The sequence below is a fragment of the Rhinoderma darwinii genome, chromosome 8 (genome assembly GCF_050947455.1).
Source record: "Rhinoderma darwinii isolate aRhiDar2 chromosome 8, aRhiDar2.hap1, whole genome shotgun sequence".
In the NCBI taxonomy this organism is placed as follows: domain Eukaryota; kingdom Metazoa; phylum Chordata; class Amphibia; order Anura; family Rhinodermatidae; genus Rhinoderma; species Rhinoderma darwinii.
Genome location: NC_134694.1, coordinates 34,556,046 through 34,571,561, shown reverse-complemented (window position 1 = coordinate 34,571,561; position 15,516 = coordinate 34,556,046). Strand labels below are relative to the sequence as shown.

Here is a 15,516-nt window from a genome sequence, read left to right as displayed (position 1 = left end):
TTCACTCCACAGGCCTTTTCCATAAAGGATTGCGCTGCGGATGGTGCAAAGTAAAAATGTAAATTTTCCCTAAATATGCAATTTCAGTGGCAAATATGTTGTGCCCAGCTTGTGCCACTGGAGACACACCCCAATTGTTAAAAGGGTACTCCAGAGTATGGCGATGCCATATATGTGGAAGTAAACTGCTGTTTGGGCATACTGTAGGGCTCAGTAGGGAGGCAGCGCCATTTGGCTTTTGAAACGTAGATTTTGCTCGGTAGTAGTTTTGCTTATAGAGTATTAATGGTATTTCAGTTTATAATGTGTGGGTATATGTAAGCTGGGCAGAGTACATCAGGGGCATAGTTAGGTCATATAATAATGGGGTAAAAAAAAAACAACAATAAAATAATCCATAGATATATAGTATGATAAATGGTCCCCCCTTTTGGTCCACACTCCGCACCTTTGCAGTTTGGGGAATTTTGCTGGGAAAGTGTTGTCCTGGTATAATACGGGCACCCTCGCTTCCAGCAGATATGTTTGGGCCCTGCCCTTCCTGGTTCCCTAATTTTAGGGCCTTGATAAATCGCCGCTTGAAACAGAAGAAATGTTCCCCTCAGGCCTGCACAACCGCATATTTTTTATTTCCTGACTTATTGGAGCCTTAACCTTTTTTATTTTTTCGTAGACGTAGTAGTATAAGGGCTGTTTTTTTTATGGAACGAGTTGTAGCTTATTGGTACCATTTTGGGGTACATGATCATTTTTTATCCTTTTTTTTGGGAGGCAAGGTGACCAAAAACAGCAATTTTAGCATAGTAGTTTTTGTTTTTTTTATACAGAGTTCACAATGCGTTCTAAAATACACGTTAACTTTATTCTGCGGGTCAGAACGATTCCGGCGATACTAAATGAGCACTTTTTTATGTTTTACATCTTTTCACAATAAAATTACTTTTATAAAGAGAATGTATTTTTTCTGTCGCCATGTTCTGGGAGCCATAACTTCTTTTGTCGATTGAGCTGTATGAGGGCTTGTTTGTTGCGATACGAGCTATAGTTGTCTAGGTATCATATTTGGATACATGCGACTTTTTGATCACTTTTTATTCCAATATTTGGAAGCCGAAGTGACCAAGAAAAAGTTATTCTGGCATGGTCTTTTAGTGGTTGTTTTTTTTTTTTTTTTCGCGTTCACCGCGCAGGATAAATTCCATAATATTTTTATAGTTCAGACAGACAATTATGGATGTGGCGATACCAAATATGTATGGTTTATGTTTTTTTTTCAATAATAAAGGACTTGATAAGGGAAAAAGGGAGTTTATTTTATTACTTGAAGCTGTTATTTTGTACAACTTTTTTTTTTTTTTCACTTTTTTTTTTAGTACCACTAGGGAACTTGAAGGTCCGACTGTTTGATTGCTGTTCTAATACATTACACTACCTATGTAGTGCAATGTATTAGAACGGCCAGTCGTTCACGGACAGCAAGCCGATTAGGCTGTGCCTCTGGGCGAGGTCTAATAGGCTTCCGTAATCGGCAAACAATGGCCTAACAATGGCCTCCTGCTGCCATAGTAGCAGTCGGCAGCCCTGCGATCATATTGCAGGCCTGCCGATTTTCTACAAACCACGAAGATGCAGCGATCGCTTTTGACCGCTGCATCTAAGGGGTTAATGGCAGGAATCTGAGCTAGCTCCGGTTCATGCCGTTACATCAGGATGTCAGCTGCAACATACAGCGGACATTCACCGCTGAGGACCCCGGGTCAGCCCCTGAGCTAGTGCCATCTTGCGGTCGGCTATGCAAGTCTTTTAGGCCCTGCCTCCGGGCAGATCCTAGGAGGCTTCCTAGCCGACAGACCGGGAGGCCAGTATTAACCCTTTCAAGACCGAGCTCATTTTGACCTTCATGACCAGCCCTATTTTCTCAAATCTGACATGTGTCAATTTATGTGTTAATAACTCTGGAATGCTTTTGCCTATCCAAGTGATTCTGAGATTGTTTTCTCGTAACATATTGTACTTTATGTTCATGGAAAAATTTGGTCAATAAATTCATTGCTTATTTGTGAAAAACACCAAAATTTAGAGAAAATTTGCAAAAATTATGATTTTTCTCATTTTAAATGTATTTGCTTGTAAAACAGATAGTAATACCACACAAAATAGTTACTATTTTACATATTCCATATGTCTACTTTATATTTGCATTGTTTTTTTAACTTTATTTTATTTTTCTAGGACGTTACAACGTTTAGAACTTTAGCAGTAATTTCTCACATTTTCAAGAAAATTTCAAAAGGCTATTTTTACAGGGTCCAGTTCAGTTCTGAAGTGGCCTTATGTACTAGATAGACCCCATAAATCACCCCGTATTAAAAACTGCACCCCTCAAAGTATTCAAAACAGCATTCAGAAAGTTTCTTAACCCTTTAGGCGCTTCACAGGAATTAAAGCAAAGTAGGAGGTGAAATTTACAAATTTTATTTTTTTTGCTGAAATTCATTTGTAATACATTTTTTTCTGTAACACAGAAGGTTTTACCCGAGAAATGCAACTCAATATTTATTGCCCAGATTCTGCAGTTTTTAGAAATATCCCACATGTGGCCCTCGGGCGGTAATGGACTGAAGCACCGGCCTCCGAAGCAAAGGAGCACCTAGTGGATTATGGAGCCTCCTTTTTTTTAGAATATATTTTAGGCACCATGTCAGGTTTGAAGAGGTCTTGTGGTGCCAAAACAGTAGAAATCCCCAAAAGTGACATGGTTTTGGAAACTACACCCCTCAAGGAATCTATCTAGGGGTATAGTTAGCATCTTGACCCCACAGGTCTTTTGCTATATTTAATGGAGTTTGTCTGTGAAAGTGAAAATCTACTTTTTTTCTGAAAAAATATAAAAAAAATAATATTTGCAAGGAAGATTAAAAACCACCCCAAAACTTGTAAAGCTACTTCTCCCGATTACGCCAATACCCCATATGTGGTACTAAACTGCTGTTTGGACCCACGGCAGATATCAGAAGGGAAAGAGCGCCATTTGGATTTTGAAGCGCAGATTTTGCTGGATTGTTTTTCAGTGCCATGTCGCGTTTGCAACGCCCTGGAGGGAGCAAAACAGTGGACCCCCCCAAAACTGACCCCATTTTGAAGACAACACCCCTCAAGGAATTGTTCTAGGGGTATAGTTAGCATTTTGACCCCACAGTTTTTTTGCTGAATTTAGTGGAATTAGGCCGTGAAAAATGAAAATCTATTTTTTTCTGAAAAAACATAGAAATGTTTAATTTTTACAATGAATAAAGTAGAAAAATCACCCCAAAATTTGTAAAGCATTTTGTCCTGATTACAGCAATATGCCATATGTGGTAATAAACTGCTGTTTGGACCCACGGCAAGACTCAGAAGGGAAGGAACAATATTTAGCTTTTGGAGCTCAAATTTAGCTGGAATGGTTTTCGGGTGTCATGTCGCATTTGCAAAGCCCCTGAGGTACCAAAACAGTGGAAACCTCCCAAAAGTCCCTTTAGGGGACTGGAACGAGCGATCATTAGGTCGCTAGTACAATACACTGCAGTACTAATGTATTGCAGTATAATATCATTTTTACAGACTTCTGTAACAGCGCGATCGCTGTTCCTGTCCGTTAGTCCCGGGTGTCAGCTGTAATACACAGCGGACACCTGCAGAATATGGCGCGGGCGCAGCGCGTGAGCCCGCTCCATATATAACCCCTCGCAAAACGACAAGCTATTAAGTCGTGGTGCGCGTAGGCATTAATGCGCAGCGGATGGTGCAAATTGAAAATTACATTTTTCCACTGATATGCCATTTTAACGCACAATATGTTGTGCCCAGTTTGTGCCACTGAAGACAAATACCTCGTACAATGTTGAGCGGGTTCTCCCGGATATAAAATATCATATATGTGGACGTAAGCTGGTGCTTGGACACGCTGTGGGGCTCAGAAGGGAGGGAACGCCATTTGGCTTTTGGAGCGCAGATTTTGCTTGGTAACTTTTCTGTTTGGGGTTTTGCTGGTATTTCAGTTATGATGTGGGGGTATGTGTAAACTGGGCAGAGTACATCAGGGCATAATAAGAGGGTATAATAATGGGGTACATAAAAAATAATTCGCAGATACGTGGCCGGTGTCGCACTGATAAATGGCGCCCGATCTCATCTGCTTTTGGAACACTCTGCACATTTTGCATCGCCATATTCTGAGAGCCAGAACTTTTTTCTTTTTCTCTACCGGAGCTGCGTGAGGGCTTATTTGTTGCGGGACAATCTGTACTTTTCATTAGTACCATTTTAGGGTACATGTGATTTTTTTAAATCACTTTTTATTCGATTTTTTTGGAAGCAAAGTGACAAAAGAAACAAATTCTGACAATGTTTTTTGTATTTTTTTTTTACAGTGTTCACCGTGCGGTATAAATGACATTTTACTTTATTCTGCGGGTCGGTACGATTACGGCGATACCATATGTATATAGGTTTTTTATGTTTTGTGGCAATTGCGCAATAAAATCACTTTGATAACATTATTTATTTTTTGTGTCACCATATTCTGAGAGCCATAATTATTTTTTTTCCGTCAAAAAAAGCTGTGTAAGGGCTTGTTTTTTGCGGGACGGGTTGTAGTTTTTATTGGTACTATTTTCGGGTACATGCGACTTTTTGATCAATTTTTATTCTATATTTTGGGAGCGGTGGTGACCAAAAAATAGTGATTCTGAGATTGTTTTTTAATTATTTTTTTTGCGGTGTTCACCGTGCGGGAAAAATAATATTATAGTTTTATAGTTTGGGTCGTTGTGAACGCGGTGATACCAAATATGTGTACTTTTTTTTAGCATTTTCATTTTTTTCCTATAATAAAAGACTTATTATAGGAAAAAAGCATTTTTTGTTTTTGTAACTTTTATAACTTATTTTTACACTTTTATAAAACATTTTTATTACTTTCTTTTTTACTTTTTACTTGTTTTTCTTGAAGACTGGCAGCACTGATCGCTGCTATAATACATTACACTACCTAGGTAGTGTAACGTATTATAAACTGTCAGTGTGACGCTGAGAGTCACACTGACAGGAAGCTTATGAGAACCAGCATCCGGCTGGTTCTCATAGGCTGTCGTGCATGGCAGACCCGGGGGCTGTTATATGGCCCCCGGTTCTGCCTTATAACCGACTGCAGCACCTGCAATCGGTCCCCGGGAAAGTTTGTTGTAGCAACAAACTTTCCAGTTTGTTATAGCAACAAACTTTCCAGTTCGTTGCTACAACACACTTTCCCTGCGATCACATGACCGGGACCTGAACAAATCAGGTCCCGATCATGTCTCCGGAACCAGAGGCAGGTGATAACAGCGTGATCCGGGTGTCAGCGCTACTCTGAGACACCCGGATCGCGCTTTTAACACCCACCGTGAATTCACGTCGGCACTGCACAGAGCCCAGCAAGTGCCGACGTGAATATACAGTGGGCGGTCGGGAAGCGGTTAAGCATCTGGTTGCTATTGTAGACATCGGCAGCACAGCTATCGCAAAGCTGGGATGCCGGAGGCTAAAAAACCCTCAGATGCTGTGATCTCTATTGAGCACAGCATCTGAGGGTTTAATCAGCCGGATCAGAGACTAGGTCCGGTCCTGGCTGTTACTGCAGGGTGTCAGCTGCAACATACAGCTGACACCCGTCAGTAATGGTGTGGGCTCAGCTCCTGAGCCCGCACTATCTCCGCGACGTAACTGTATTGCGCTTTGCGAGGACCCCTTTCCGGCACTGCCGTATATATACTGTGGATGTCGGGAAAAGGTTAATGTGAGCTCTACTTGTTTCTCTCTATATATATATATATATATATATATATATATATATATATATATATATATATATATATATATATCTAGCATCACCCAATAGGAAGCACAGTGGGCACTCACACAAAAGTGACAGGAGGGTAGAGGGAAGGTCTATGATACATCAATCATAAAACACACCCCGGTATCGAATGTATAGATATTGACAAGCCCAAACATTGGAGAAAAAGACTTCACACATACTATAAATGTGGAGAAACGGGACATTTGCAATTCTGACTGAAGGTGCCCATTAAATGCTACAACAATTTTCAGGAATAGTTCAGACTGCCGTGAAAGGTCTTACCTCAGACTGGTCAGTTATGAGCTGAGACCAGCTTCTCCACTCTGGACAGTTATTTCGATTCTCAAAATTCGTATCATTAGACTTCCAACAGCACTGCTCATGGTTAAACCAGAACCAATTGACACATATGCCATCCTTTAGGTCCGTCATCCAGTGAGAGGAGATGTCAATCAGACCAGCTAGGGAGCCTGTAGACAAGAGATGCCTCACGTCAACAACAGCGACACTTCTCGTCAAATTATAAACTGTAATGTTAGGATTGTTGGTGCACTGGGGCGTACAGCATAGCTATCTTTTAGGAATCCTCTTAGGGTATTTTTACGTATTATAGCTTTTTTTTGGTGTTGTTGATAAGTTCCGTCTGTCCCCCCCCCCTATTTTATTCCCACAGGGGGGGAAATAATTAAATTATATTTATTATTAATTTAATGTTACAATTAATACACATCGCAGCCATTTTTATCCAAGATATATTGGTCTTGTGTTCTTATTTATTAATCTATTATCAATGTATATTTGGGACTTGTGTTACCATGTCCCTGCACCGGGGTGCTGTAATAACACGTCATTGCTGGGAGGAATGGAGATTATACAAATGATCCCAATCATAGTACTGAACGACTCACTGAGGACTCATTTGATTGGACAAATTTTGGGTGATTACCGCTGGTCATGTAAAAAAGGGCTGGGGATTTCTCCATCAATGGAACTGGTGATTCTCAACTCACATAACGGATAAACCATAAAGCAGAAAATAGTAAAGTGCCTGCAGAAAAATAGTTTTTCTACACATTATACCCTTATTTTTGTGATGATTTAGAGAATGATCGAATTTAATTAATTTTGTCTTCCAATGGAACACAAAAATAAAAATGAAAACACACCACAGTAGGTTGAGCCCTTATGTATATTTCCCAATCACACTATGTACAGACGTAACAAAGTGGAACTAATTACTTTTGTTTTTATATTGGGATCAAGAGGATTTTTGCCACATCTGTAACTGTAGAAGACTTACCTGCAGAAAGGCCAATAAGCAGCATTAACAACCATCCAGAAAACGCATCGCTGACGCTGCGCAGAAGAGCCCATGTCGACTCTTTACTCTTGCTCAGAATCTAAAAAACAGAAAATCAAATCCATGCAAGTTGTCAACGTTAAAGCTTTAGCAAATTACCCCACAACTGGCGAGACGGTAAAGCCATCTCTGACCAGTCTATTAAGCCGGCACAAAAATGAAAAACGCCTCATGGCGAAAAAATAAAATTAAAAAAAATGATGAAATATTTACCTCACACGTCAATATGTAACCCCTCCAATGCACATTATTTTTTTGCTGGCAGTTCCCGCCACCTACAGCTGGATATAAAGGCCTCAAAAAGAAGCCGTTTTTTTTGCGACGCTCTTTTTGTTTTCCCTCAGAATAAGCAGTGCCAACAGCTACACCCATCAGAATGATAGACCGGATTGCATTTACAATTGGAACATTCATGGAGAAAGGAACATACAGGAACAGATATTTCCCATGGAAAACATTATCTCTTTATTTAACCCCTTCCCGTCAAACAATTTTCGTTTCCATTTTTTCCTCCCCACATTCCAAAAGCCATAACTTTTTAATTTTTCCGTCGATATTGTCCTAGGAGGGCTTGATTTTTGCGGAACGAGTAGTAGTTTTTCGTATCGCCATTTATTGTGCCATATAATGCACTAGGAAACGAAAAAAAAAAAAAAAAGATTTGTGGGGTAGAAAGTGAAAAAAAAAACAGCGATTCCTCCATTTTTTTGCGCTTTGTTTTTACGGAATTCACTGTGTAATTAAAACAACATGTTGACCCACAGAATAAAGTTAATACAATTACGGCGATACCAAATATATATTGTTTTTTCTATATTTTACAAGGAAAAAAAAACAAGTGTAAAAATGTAATTTTGTGTCGCCAAATTCTGAGAGCCATAACTTTTATTTTTCCATCGATTAAGGGTTTAATTTTTTCTGGATAAGCTGTAGAGTTTAATGCTATCATTTTGGGATACACGCAAGGCTTTGATACATTTTTAGTACAGTGTTTGTGGGAGAGGAGGTGACCAAAAAAAAAATTGTGATTAAATAATGATATATTGTAATAGTGCAGACTTACACATTCGGCGATACCAATTATATGTTTATTTATTTATTTTTTACAATGCTTTAGGGGGAAAATGTTTTTGTTTTTTTAACCCGTTAGTGACCGCCAATACGCCTTTTCACGTAGGTCACTAACGGGCTTTATTCTGATGCATAAGCCTTTTTACGGCACTGCATCAGAAGTAAACAGAGCAGGGAGCTGTCAAATCTCCCTGCTCTCAGCTGCCAGAGGTAGCTGAGGGCTGGTGGCGTCCCTGCTCTGCCGTGTGAGATCTATACCGTGTTTCCCCGATAGTAAGACACCCCCGATTGTAAGACGTATCGGGGGTTTCAGGGGGGTCGGCTAATATAAGCCGTACCCCGAAAGTAAGACATATGTCTTACTTTCGGGGAAACACGGGGGTATTGCCGCCTCCTGCCCACTTCCGCGCCGCCCCCCTCTCCATACGTCACCGCGCCGTCCTGTGATGCCGCGGGTACTGAGACTGTACCCACGCGATCAGCGGCAGGAGCACGGCTGTTATACACAGCCTGGCTCCTGCTGCAACTGCCGGAATCGAAGCGCGCGCCGATTCCGGCAGTTTAACCCATTAAATGCCGCTGTCAATAGTGACAGCGGCATTTAATGTGTTTGACAGAGGGAGGAGCTCCCTCTGTCACCCGATCGGCGCCCCCGCAAACAAATCGCGGGTCGCCGTCGGGTTTCCATGACAGCCGGGGGTCTAACAAAGACCCCCAGGTCTGCCTTCAGCATCTGCCTGTTAGGCGATGCCGGAGGCATGACCTAATAGGTTGCCTGTCAGTTTTACACTGACAGGCAATAATGCTTCGGTATACTAAGTATACCAAAGCATTATATATGCGATCGGCACATCGCATAGTGAAGTCCCCAGGTGGGACTAAAAAAAAAAAATGTAAAACAGTTAAATAAAGTTTGTGAAAAAAAAAAAAATAATAATTCGACAATTTTTTTCCAATATAAGACATACCCCGAAAGTAAGACATAGTGGGGCTTTTGGGGATAAAAAGAAAGTAAGACACTGTCTTTCTTTCGGGGAAACACGGTATTAGTATCGATCTCACCCGTTTAACCCTTCAGATGCGGTGCTCAATAGCGTGCACCGCATCCGAGTGTTTTTTGGAGAGAGGGAGCTCCCTTTCATCCCACCGACACCCGGCGATAAAATCGCCGAGTGTCTGTGTCTCCGAAGGCCCCAGGTCTGCCTGTAGCGAATGCCGCAGGCATGACCTAGCAGATGCCTGTCCGTGTTAAACGGACAAGCAGTAATACACTGCAATACCAAAGTATTGCAGTTTTTTTTTTGATGAAAATGTACAGATACAATTGATACAATTGAGTAACGATTGATTCACAAACAAAGGTTAGGCAAGCCTATACAGTATCAGCTTCATTGACATCAAAAAGAAGAAACATTGCATGTGGTGCAAGCAGTATCGTACATTTAGATGGACTGGAACAAAAACAAAAGAGAACAAGAAAACCGAAATCTATAAACCCTGGTAATGTGAAATAAACCTGAGATGTCAGTTCCACTGACTTATAGAATTTTTAACATCTATAGGAGGTGTTAGTGTGAGTTTTGTGCTATCAGATCTTGTGAGAAATGGTAGATTGGTTATATTTGCTCTTAAGCCACACATCCCATCTTTTCTGAAACACGGCAGATTTTTGGACTGCGGATGCAGACATACATTCTAACCAGCAACTATCATTCATACTCTGAACAATATCTCCTATCTTGATGCAGGACTTTTCCTTCCAAGTGGAGGCTATTGAACGCTTGGTGGAAATCAGTAAGTGTTGAAGAATGGTTTGAAAAGAGGCTGGAAATAGATTCAAACCTATGGATAGAAGTGCTAATTCCGGCTTTGGTGTGATATTTGAGCCATAAAGCTCAGAGAGCAATTGGAATACTTTGAGCCACACTGTGTTGGCTTTTTTGCACTCCCACCACATATGAATAAAAGTACCTGTATGACTATCACATATCCAACAATTGGAGGACATAGTCGGGAAAATTTGTGACAATCTATTTGGAGTAAAGTGCCATCTATAAAATCTTTTTCTTGCATTTTCTATATGGTTGGCACATCTAGAATGTGTCGTAGTAGCCATGAGGGCGGAGGCCCACTGGTCATTAGTAAAAGACAGAGCTAAATCCGCTTCCCACAGCGTTTTAATATGACATAATTGATCCGAAATAGGAGTATTCAAAATGTTATAACACTTAGAGAGACCTTTATCAGATCTATTTGAATAAGTAATCCATCTCTCTAGTGGGGATGGGGAATGAAGGTCTCCCGGAGGAGGGGGGATTTTTTGTAATGCATGTCTGACCTGAAGGTATTTGTAAAAGTCCTCGATGGGAATATTGTATGTATTTTGCAATTCTGATAATAGAATGAAATCACCATTATGCCACAATTTGTGTAGTTTATCCAACTGTTTTTCCTTCCAGCTAGTAAGATCGAGATTAAGAATTGCGATTTCCAACACTTCCAAAGAGCTTTTATAAATATTCATTTGAATTAGGTTCTTCTGGTGGGTTATAATAGGCCATAAGGATAATATGGCTTTTATAGTGGACAACGGAGATCTAGGTACATATTGTAAATGCGAGACAGCGAGTAGAAAGTTTTTAAGGTGGGGAGTTTTCAAAGAATGCATTTCTATTTGAACCCATCGTTTGGACTTGTCATTAGACCACAGTGAACGTAATTGGTCCAAGATAGCTGCTCTGTAGTATTGCAGTATGGAGGGACATCCTGAACCTCCCATTTTCGGGTGTAAATACAATATGTCTGCTTTAATTCTAGCTTTCTTATTGTTCCAGAGAAATCTGAGTATCAAATTTTGGAGTTGTTTTAGGTACGATATGGGAATAAAGATTGGCATATTACGGAATATATATAAGATTTTTGGAAGGATTATCATTTTTACTGCCGCAATTTTGCCCAGCCACGATATACCTTGTGTTCGGAGGTTGGCTATGTCTAGCTTGATTGTGTTCAGTAAAGGAGAAAAGTTAGAGTTAAACAATTTTGATGGAGGGAATGCGAGTTTAATTCCTAAGTAAGTCATTTCTGATTTAACCCATTTGAATTGGAATCTTTCTTCTAGAAGCTTTTTTGTTCTTTGGCGTATCCCTAGATTAAGAATTTGGCTTTTGGATGTGTTTATCTTGTAGTATGATACACTACTAAATTGTTTTATCATTGAGGTAACTGTCTGTAGTGAGGAATCAGGATTTGAGAGAGCAAGTATCACATCGTCTGCGAATAACCCTATTCTATGGTCTTCTTGGTCTACTGAGATCCCAGAGAGATGAGGTGAGGATCTAATGGCTTGAGCAAATGGTTCCATTAATAGCGCAAAAAGAAGAGGGGACATGGGACATCCCTGTCTGGTGCCATTTGTGATTTTGAAAGGAGCGGACATAAACCCAGAAGAGTATACAGTTGCAGTCGGTGATGAGTATAGGGAGTGTTTTGCTGATAAGAAGGACCAAATTTCTGAAGGACCATTTTCAAATATCCCCAGTGGACTCTGTCGAAGGCCTTCTCCGCATCCAGAGATAGGAGCAGAGAAGGCGTCCCACGAGAATGCACAACGTCAATTAAGTCAACAAATCTCCTCGTTCCATCAACGGTTTGGCGACCTTTTATAAAACCTACTTGGTCGGGGTGTACAATGGAGGGGAGAATGGATACGAGTCTGTTCGACATCAGTTTAGCCATTATTTTAAGATCAGAGTTTAGTAGAGACATTGGTCTGAAATTTGCCGGTGTATCTGGAGATTTCCCTGGCTTGGGGAGAGTGACAATTATTGCATGTAGCATCTCAGTAGGAATGGAGCCGGTAGATACTATAGTCCTTAAACATTGTAGTAGATAAGGAGATAGTATGTGTGAGAATTTGATGTAGTATTCATTTGGGAGACCGTTTGGTCCAGGAGATTTGTTGAGTTTTAAGGATTTTATCACCTCTGTGATTTCCCTATCCGATAGGTCTCTGTTCAGGATTTTTAGTTGGTCGCTGGAAAGTGAAGGCAATTTCATACCTTCCAAGAAGTCATTTATACCCTCTATGGAGGGTTGGGGAGTGTTAAGGTTGTCCTGTAAATTGTACAAAGAAGAATAGTAGTTGGCAAATTCGTTGGCGATATCGAGGGGGTTGAGGAGTTTGTTTTTGTCATATAGGTAAGGGATTCTAGACTTGGCGGCCTTTTTCTTTAACTTATTTGCCAAGAGTTTAGAAGCTTTATTGTTTTGCCAGTAATTTATCAGTTTAGATTTTCTAAGATGTAGTTCGTAATTGTTCTGAAGTATAAGGTGTAATTGATGCCGAAGGGATTTGATTTCTTCAGTTTGAGTAGAGGAAATGGTGGATTTATTTTTGATTTCTAAGATTGCCAATTTATCTGAAATTTCCTTGACTTTAACCAATCTGTTACATTTTTCTAGCGCTGCTATTTTAAGGAAGTGGCCTCTTATAACAGCCTTGTGGGCACACCACAGAGTGGTTGTAGAGATGTTGTCAACATTGTTTAGTGAAAAATATTCCGAGAGCGCTTTTTCAATGGCAGATATGTATACATCATTATTAAGAAGGTAGTTGTTTAACCTCCAAGGAGATGTTGGGGGGGAATTAAAGGATTCCTGAAACTTTATGGATACCGGTGCATGATCTGACCATGTGATATCAATTTTTGTGTTAGATACTCTTTGCAATAACCATTTGTCCACTAGTATTAGATCTATGCGAGAGTATGTATTGTGTGGATTAGAGAAAAATGTATAATCTTTTTCAGACGCGTGATTAACTCTCCATGCGTCGTATAGTTCCTCTGAATGTAGTAAGCTTCGTAAGTCACAATTTTTATCTTTAGATTGAGGCGGGTTCCTGTCTAAAACAGGATCTATAGTTCTATTAAAATCTCCACAAATAATTAAGTTGCCAGTTTTTTTTGATTGAACTAAATCAAACAGTTTTTTTGTGAATTTGTGTTGGTGAGTGTTGGGCGCATAAAGATTGACTATGGTAAATGGCATATTGTTAATGAGACATATAATTACTAGATATCTACCCTCTGGATCAGAGAGAATAGATGTCAACTGAAATGCAACAGTGTCCCTGATAGCTATCAGGACTCCCTTCTTTTTGTCTATTGCTTGAGAATAAAAGGTATGTGGGAAATGCCTATTGTACATTCTGGGAGCATCTTTTTCATTTAGATGGGTTTCTTGGGCACAAATGACATGACATTTTTGCTTAACACATTCTCTCCAAAACAAGGACCTCTTAAAAGGGCTGTTAAGACCCTTAACATTCAAGGTGCATATCGTAATAACCATTGGGGAGAGTGTACCACGTTATAAAGACACATCTGTGGGAATGACATATGGCATTGCATTGCTTAATGATAATACTTCTGGCATAAAAGAAGCTCAGGTTCAAGTATAATAATACATTTCTTAGAAAATACCACGGGTTTAAGACAAAAAAGAACAAAGACAAAAAACTGAACATTTGAAAAACTTCCCAAATATTCAAAAATTTTGGGTAAGAAAGTTTTGCTTCTAAGTGAACCCGTCTGGACATCCTAGGATAGTCTCTCGACTTCGGGTGGACTGGAAATTGTAGAACCAATAAAATTAGAAAGGTAAAAAGGACCGGAGATAAACTATGTATCAGCAGGATACATTAAGGTGGTGAGGTGAATAAAGCACGTAACTTTTCAGAAGATAAGCATAGCATCAATTGAAAACTTCAGATCAGAAAGATACTTATCAAACATCTGGACGAGGAGGAGATTTCTGGCGTTCTGTCTTGGACCATTCCTGTGGAATAGTATTGGGTTTCCTCATTTTTACTGCTGTGTTGTCGCCATCTAGTGACGGGTCCAGGGACCATTTCTTTAGTAAGTTAGCTGCTTCTTTGGGAGAGGAGATAGAGTGAGTTGTTCCGTTGTTCCTTATTATCAGTTTGACTGGGAAGCCCCACTTGTAGGGAATGTTGTGTCGTCTCAGAACCTGAGTTGTTGAAGCAAACTCTCTTCTTCTAGCCAGTGTGGCTATGGATAAGTCAGCGTACAGTGAAATGTCCTGTAACCGTTCAGGCAGATTTTTTGTATTTGTATTTGCTGCAGCCCTGAGCAGATTATCTTTAAAGTGGAAAAAATGCAATCTAGCCAGAACATCTCTAGGGATAGTAGGAGCCAGGTGTTTGGTTTGGGGACTCTATGAGCCCTATCAATGAGTAGATCTCTGTCTGCTGCGACTGGAAGCAATGCTGTGAATAAGTCGGTTAAATATTATTTTAGCTTGTCGTCTGAAATATTTTCAGGGATGTTTCTGAATCTAATATTATTTCTCCTAGAGCGGTCTTCTAGGTCGGCTAGTTTCAGCTTAATAAGTGTTAGATCATCCTCTGTAGCATTATGAGCGTCCACTAAGCTGTTATGGGCTGTGGTGAAATCCTCCATTTTGTCTTCTAAATGTGCTGTTCTTTCTCCTATAGCGATCAGCTCAGTGTGGAGACATGATATTGCACCATGAATGTCAGCATGTATGGTATCTTTCAGCAGACATTTCATGTCAGAGATAGTAATAGGGTGTTCTGCTGAGGGCATTGAATGTGAGGGAGAGTCCCTGTATGGGGAAGATGTTGCTGCATATTCCCCCATGGAGACACTGCAGCATGGCTTGTTGTGCAGGGGAGACTGGTTATGGGTCTCACCTTGGCTGGTCTGCTGTAGGGCCGGGTTGGAGATCCTCGATTTTCCGACCATGTCAGAACGAGAAGATGACTGTGGGCTGCGCGCCCGCCGCGAGGAGGCTGAGACACCATGCGGCCCGGCGCCATCTTGGCTCTGTGCTGGCAAAGAAAGAGGTGAGTTTTGCAGGGCTTCCTTCTCGTCCTAGTCATGTCAGCAGGTACCCTGGGTTGTCAGCTAGGTAGCGGTGTGCTGCAGGAGGATTTTTTCATCAGTTACGTGCCTGCTTTTAGCAATTTTAGTCACCTCATGTACAGAGCTGGGATTCCTTGCTGCTGCTCCCTTCTACATCCGGCCACGCCCCTGCAGTTTATTATAATAGCGATCGGAGAATAGCATATTAAAGTCCCCTAGTGGGACTAGTAAAAAAGTAAAAAAAAAAAAAAAAAAGTTTCATAAAGTTAATGAAAAACAAATGTGAAAAAAAA

At 40.4% G+C, this 15,516-nt stretch overlaps 1 protein-coding gene across 1 annotated transcript in view; it reads right to left on the bottom strand.

Annotated features, from left to right (window-relative positions):
* LOC142659443 (H(+)/Cl(-) exchange transporter 5) overlaps nt 1-15,516 on the bottom strand; it is a 58,410-nt gene that overhangs the window by 19,707 nt on the left and 23,187 nt on the right. The window contains exons 5-6 of the mRNA XM_075835585.1: nt 7,182-7,281; nt 6,164-6,351 (exon numbers count right to left, since the gene is read on the bottom strand). Coding sequence (XP_075691700.1) covers nt 6,164-6,351; nt 7,182-7,281 — 288 coding nt within the window. The remainder of the gene's footprint in view (nt 1-6,163; nt 6,352-7,181; nt 7,282-15,516) is intronic.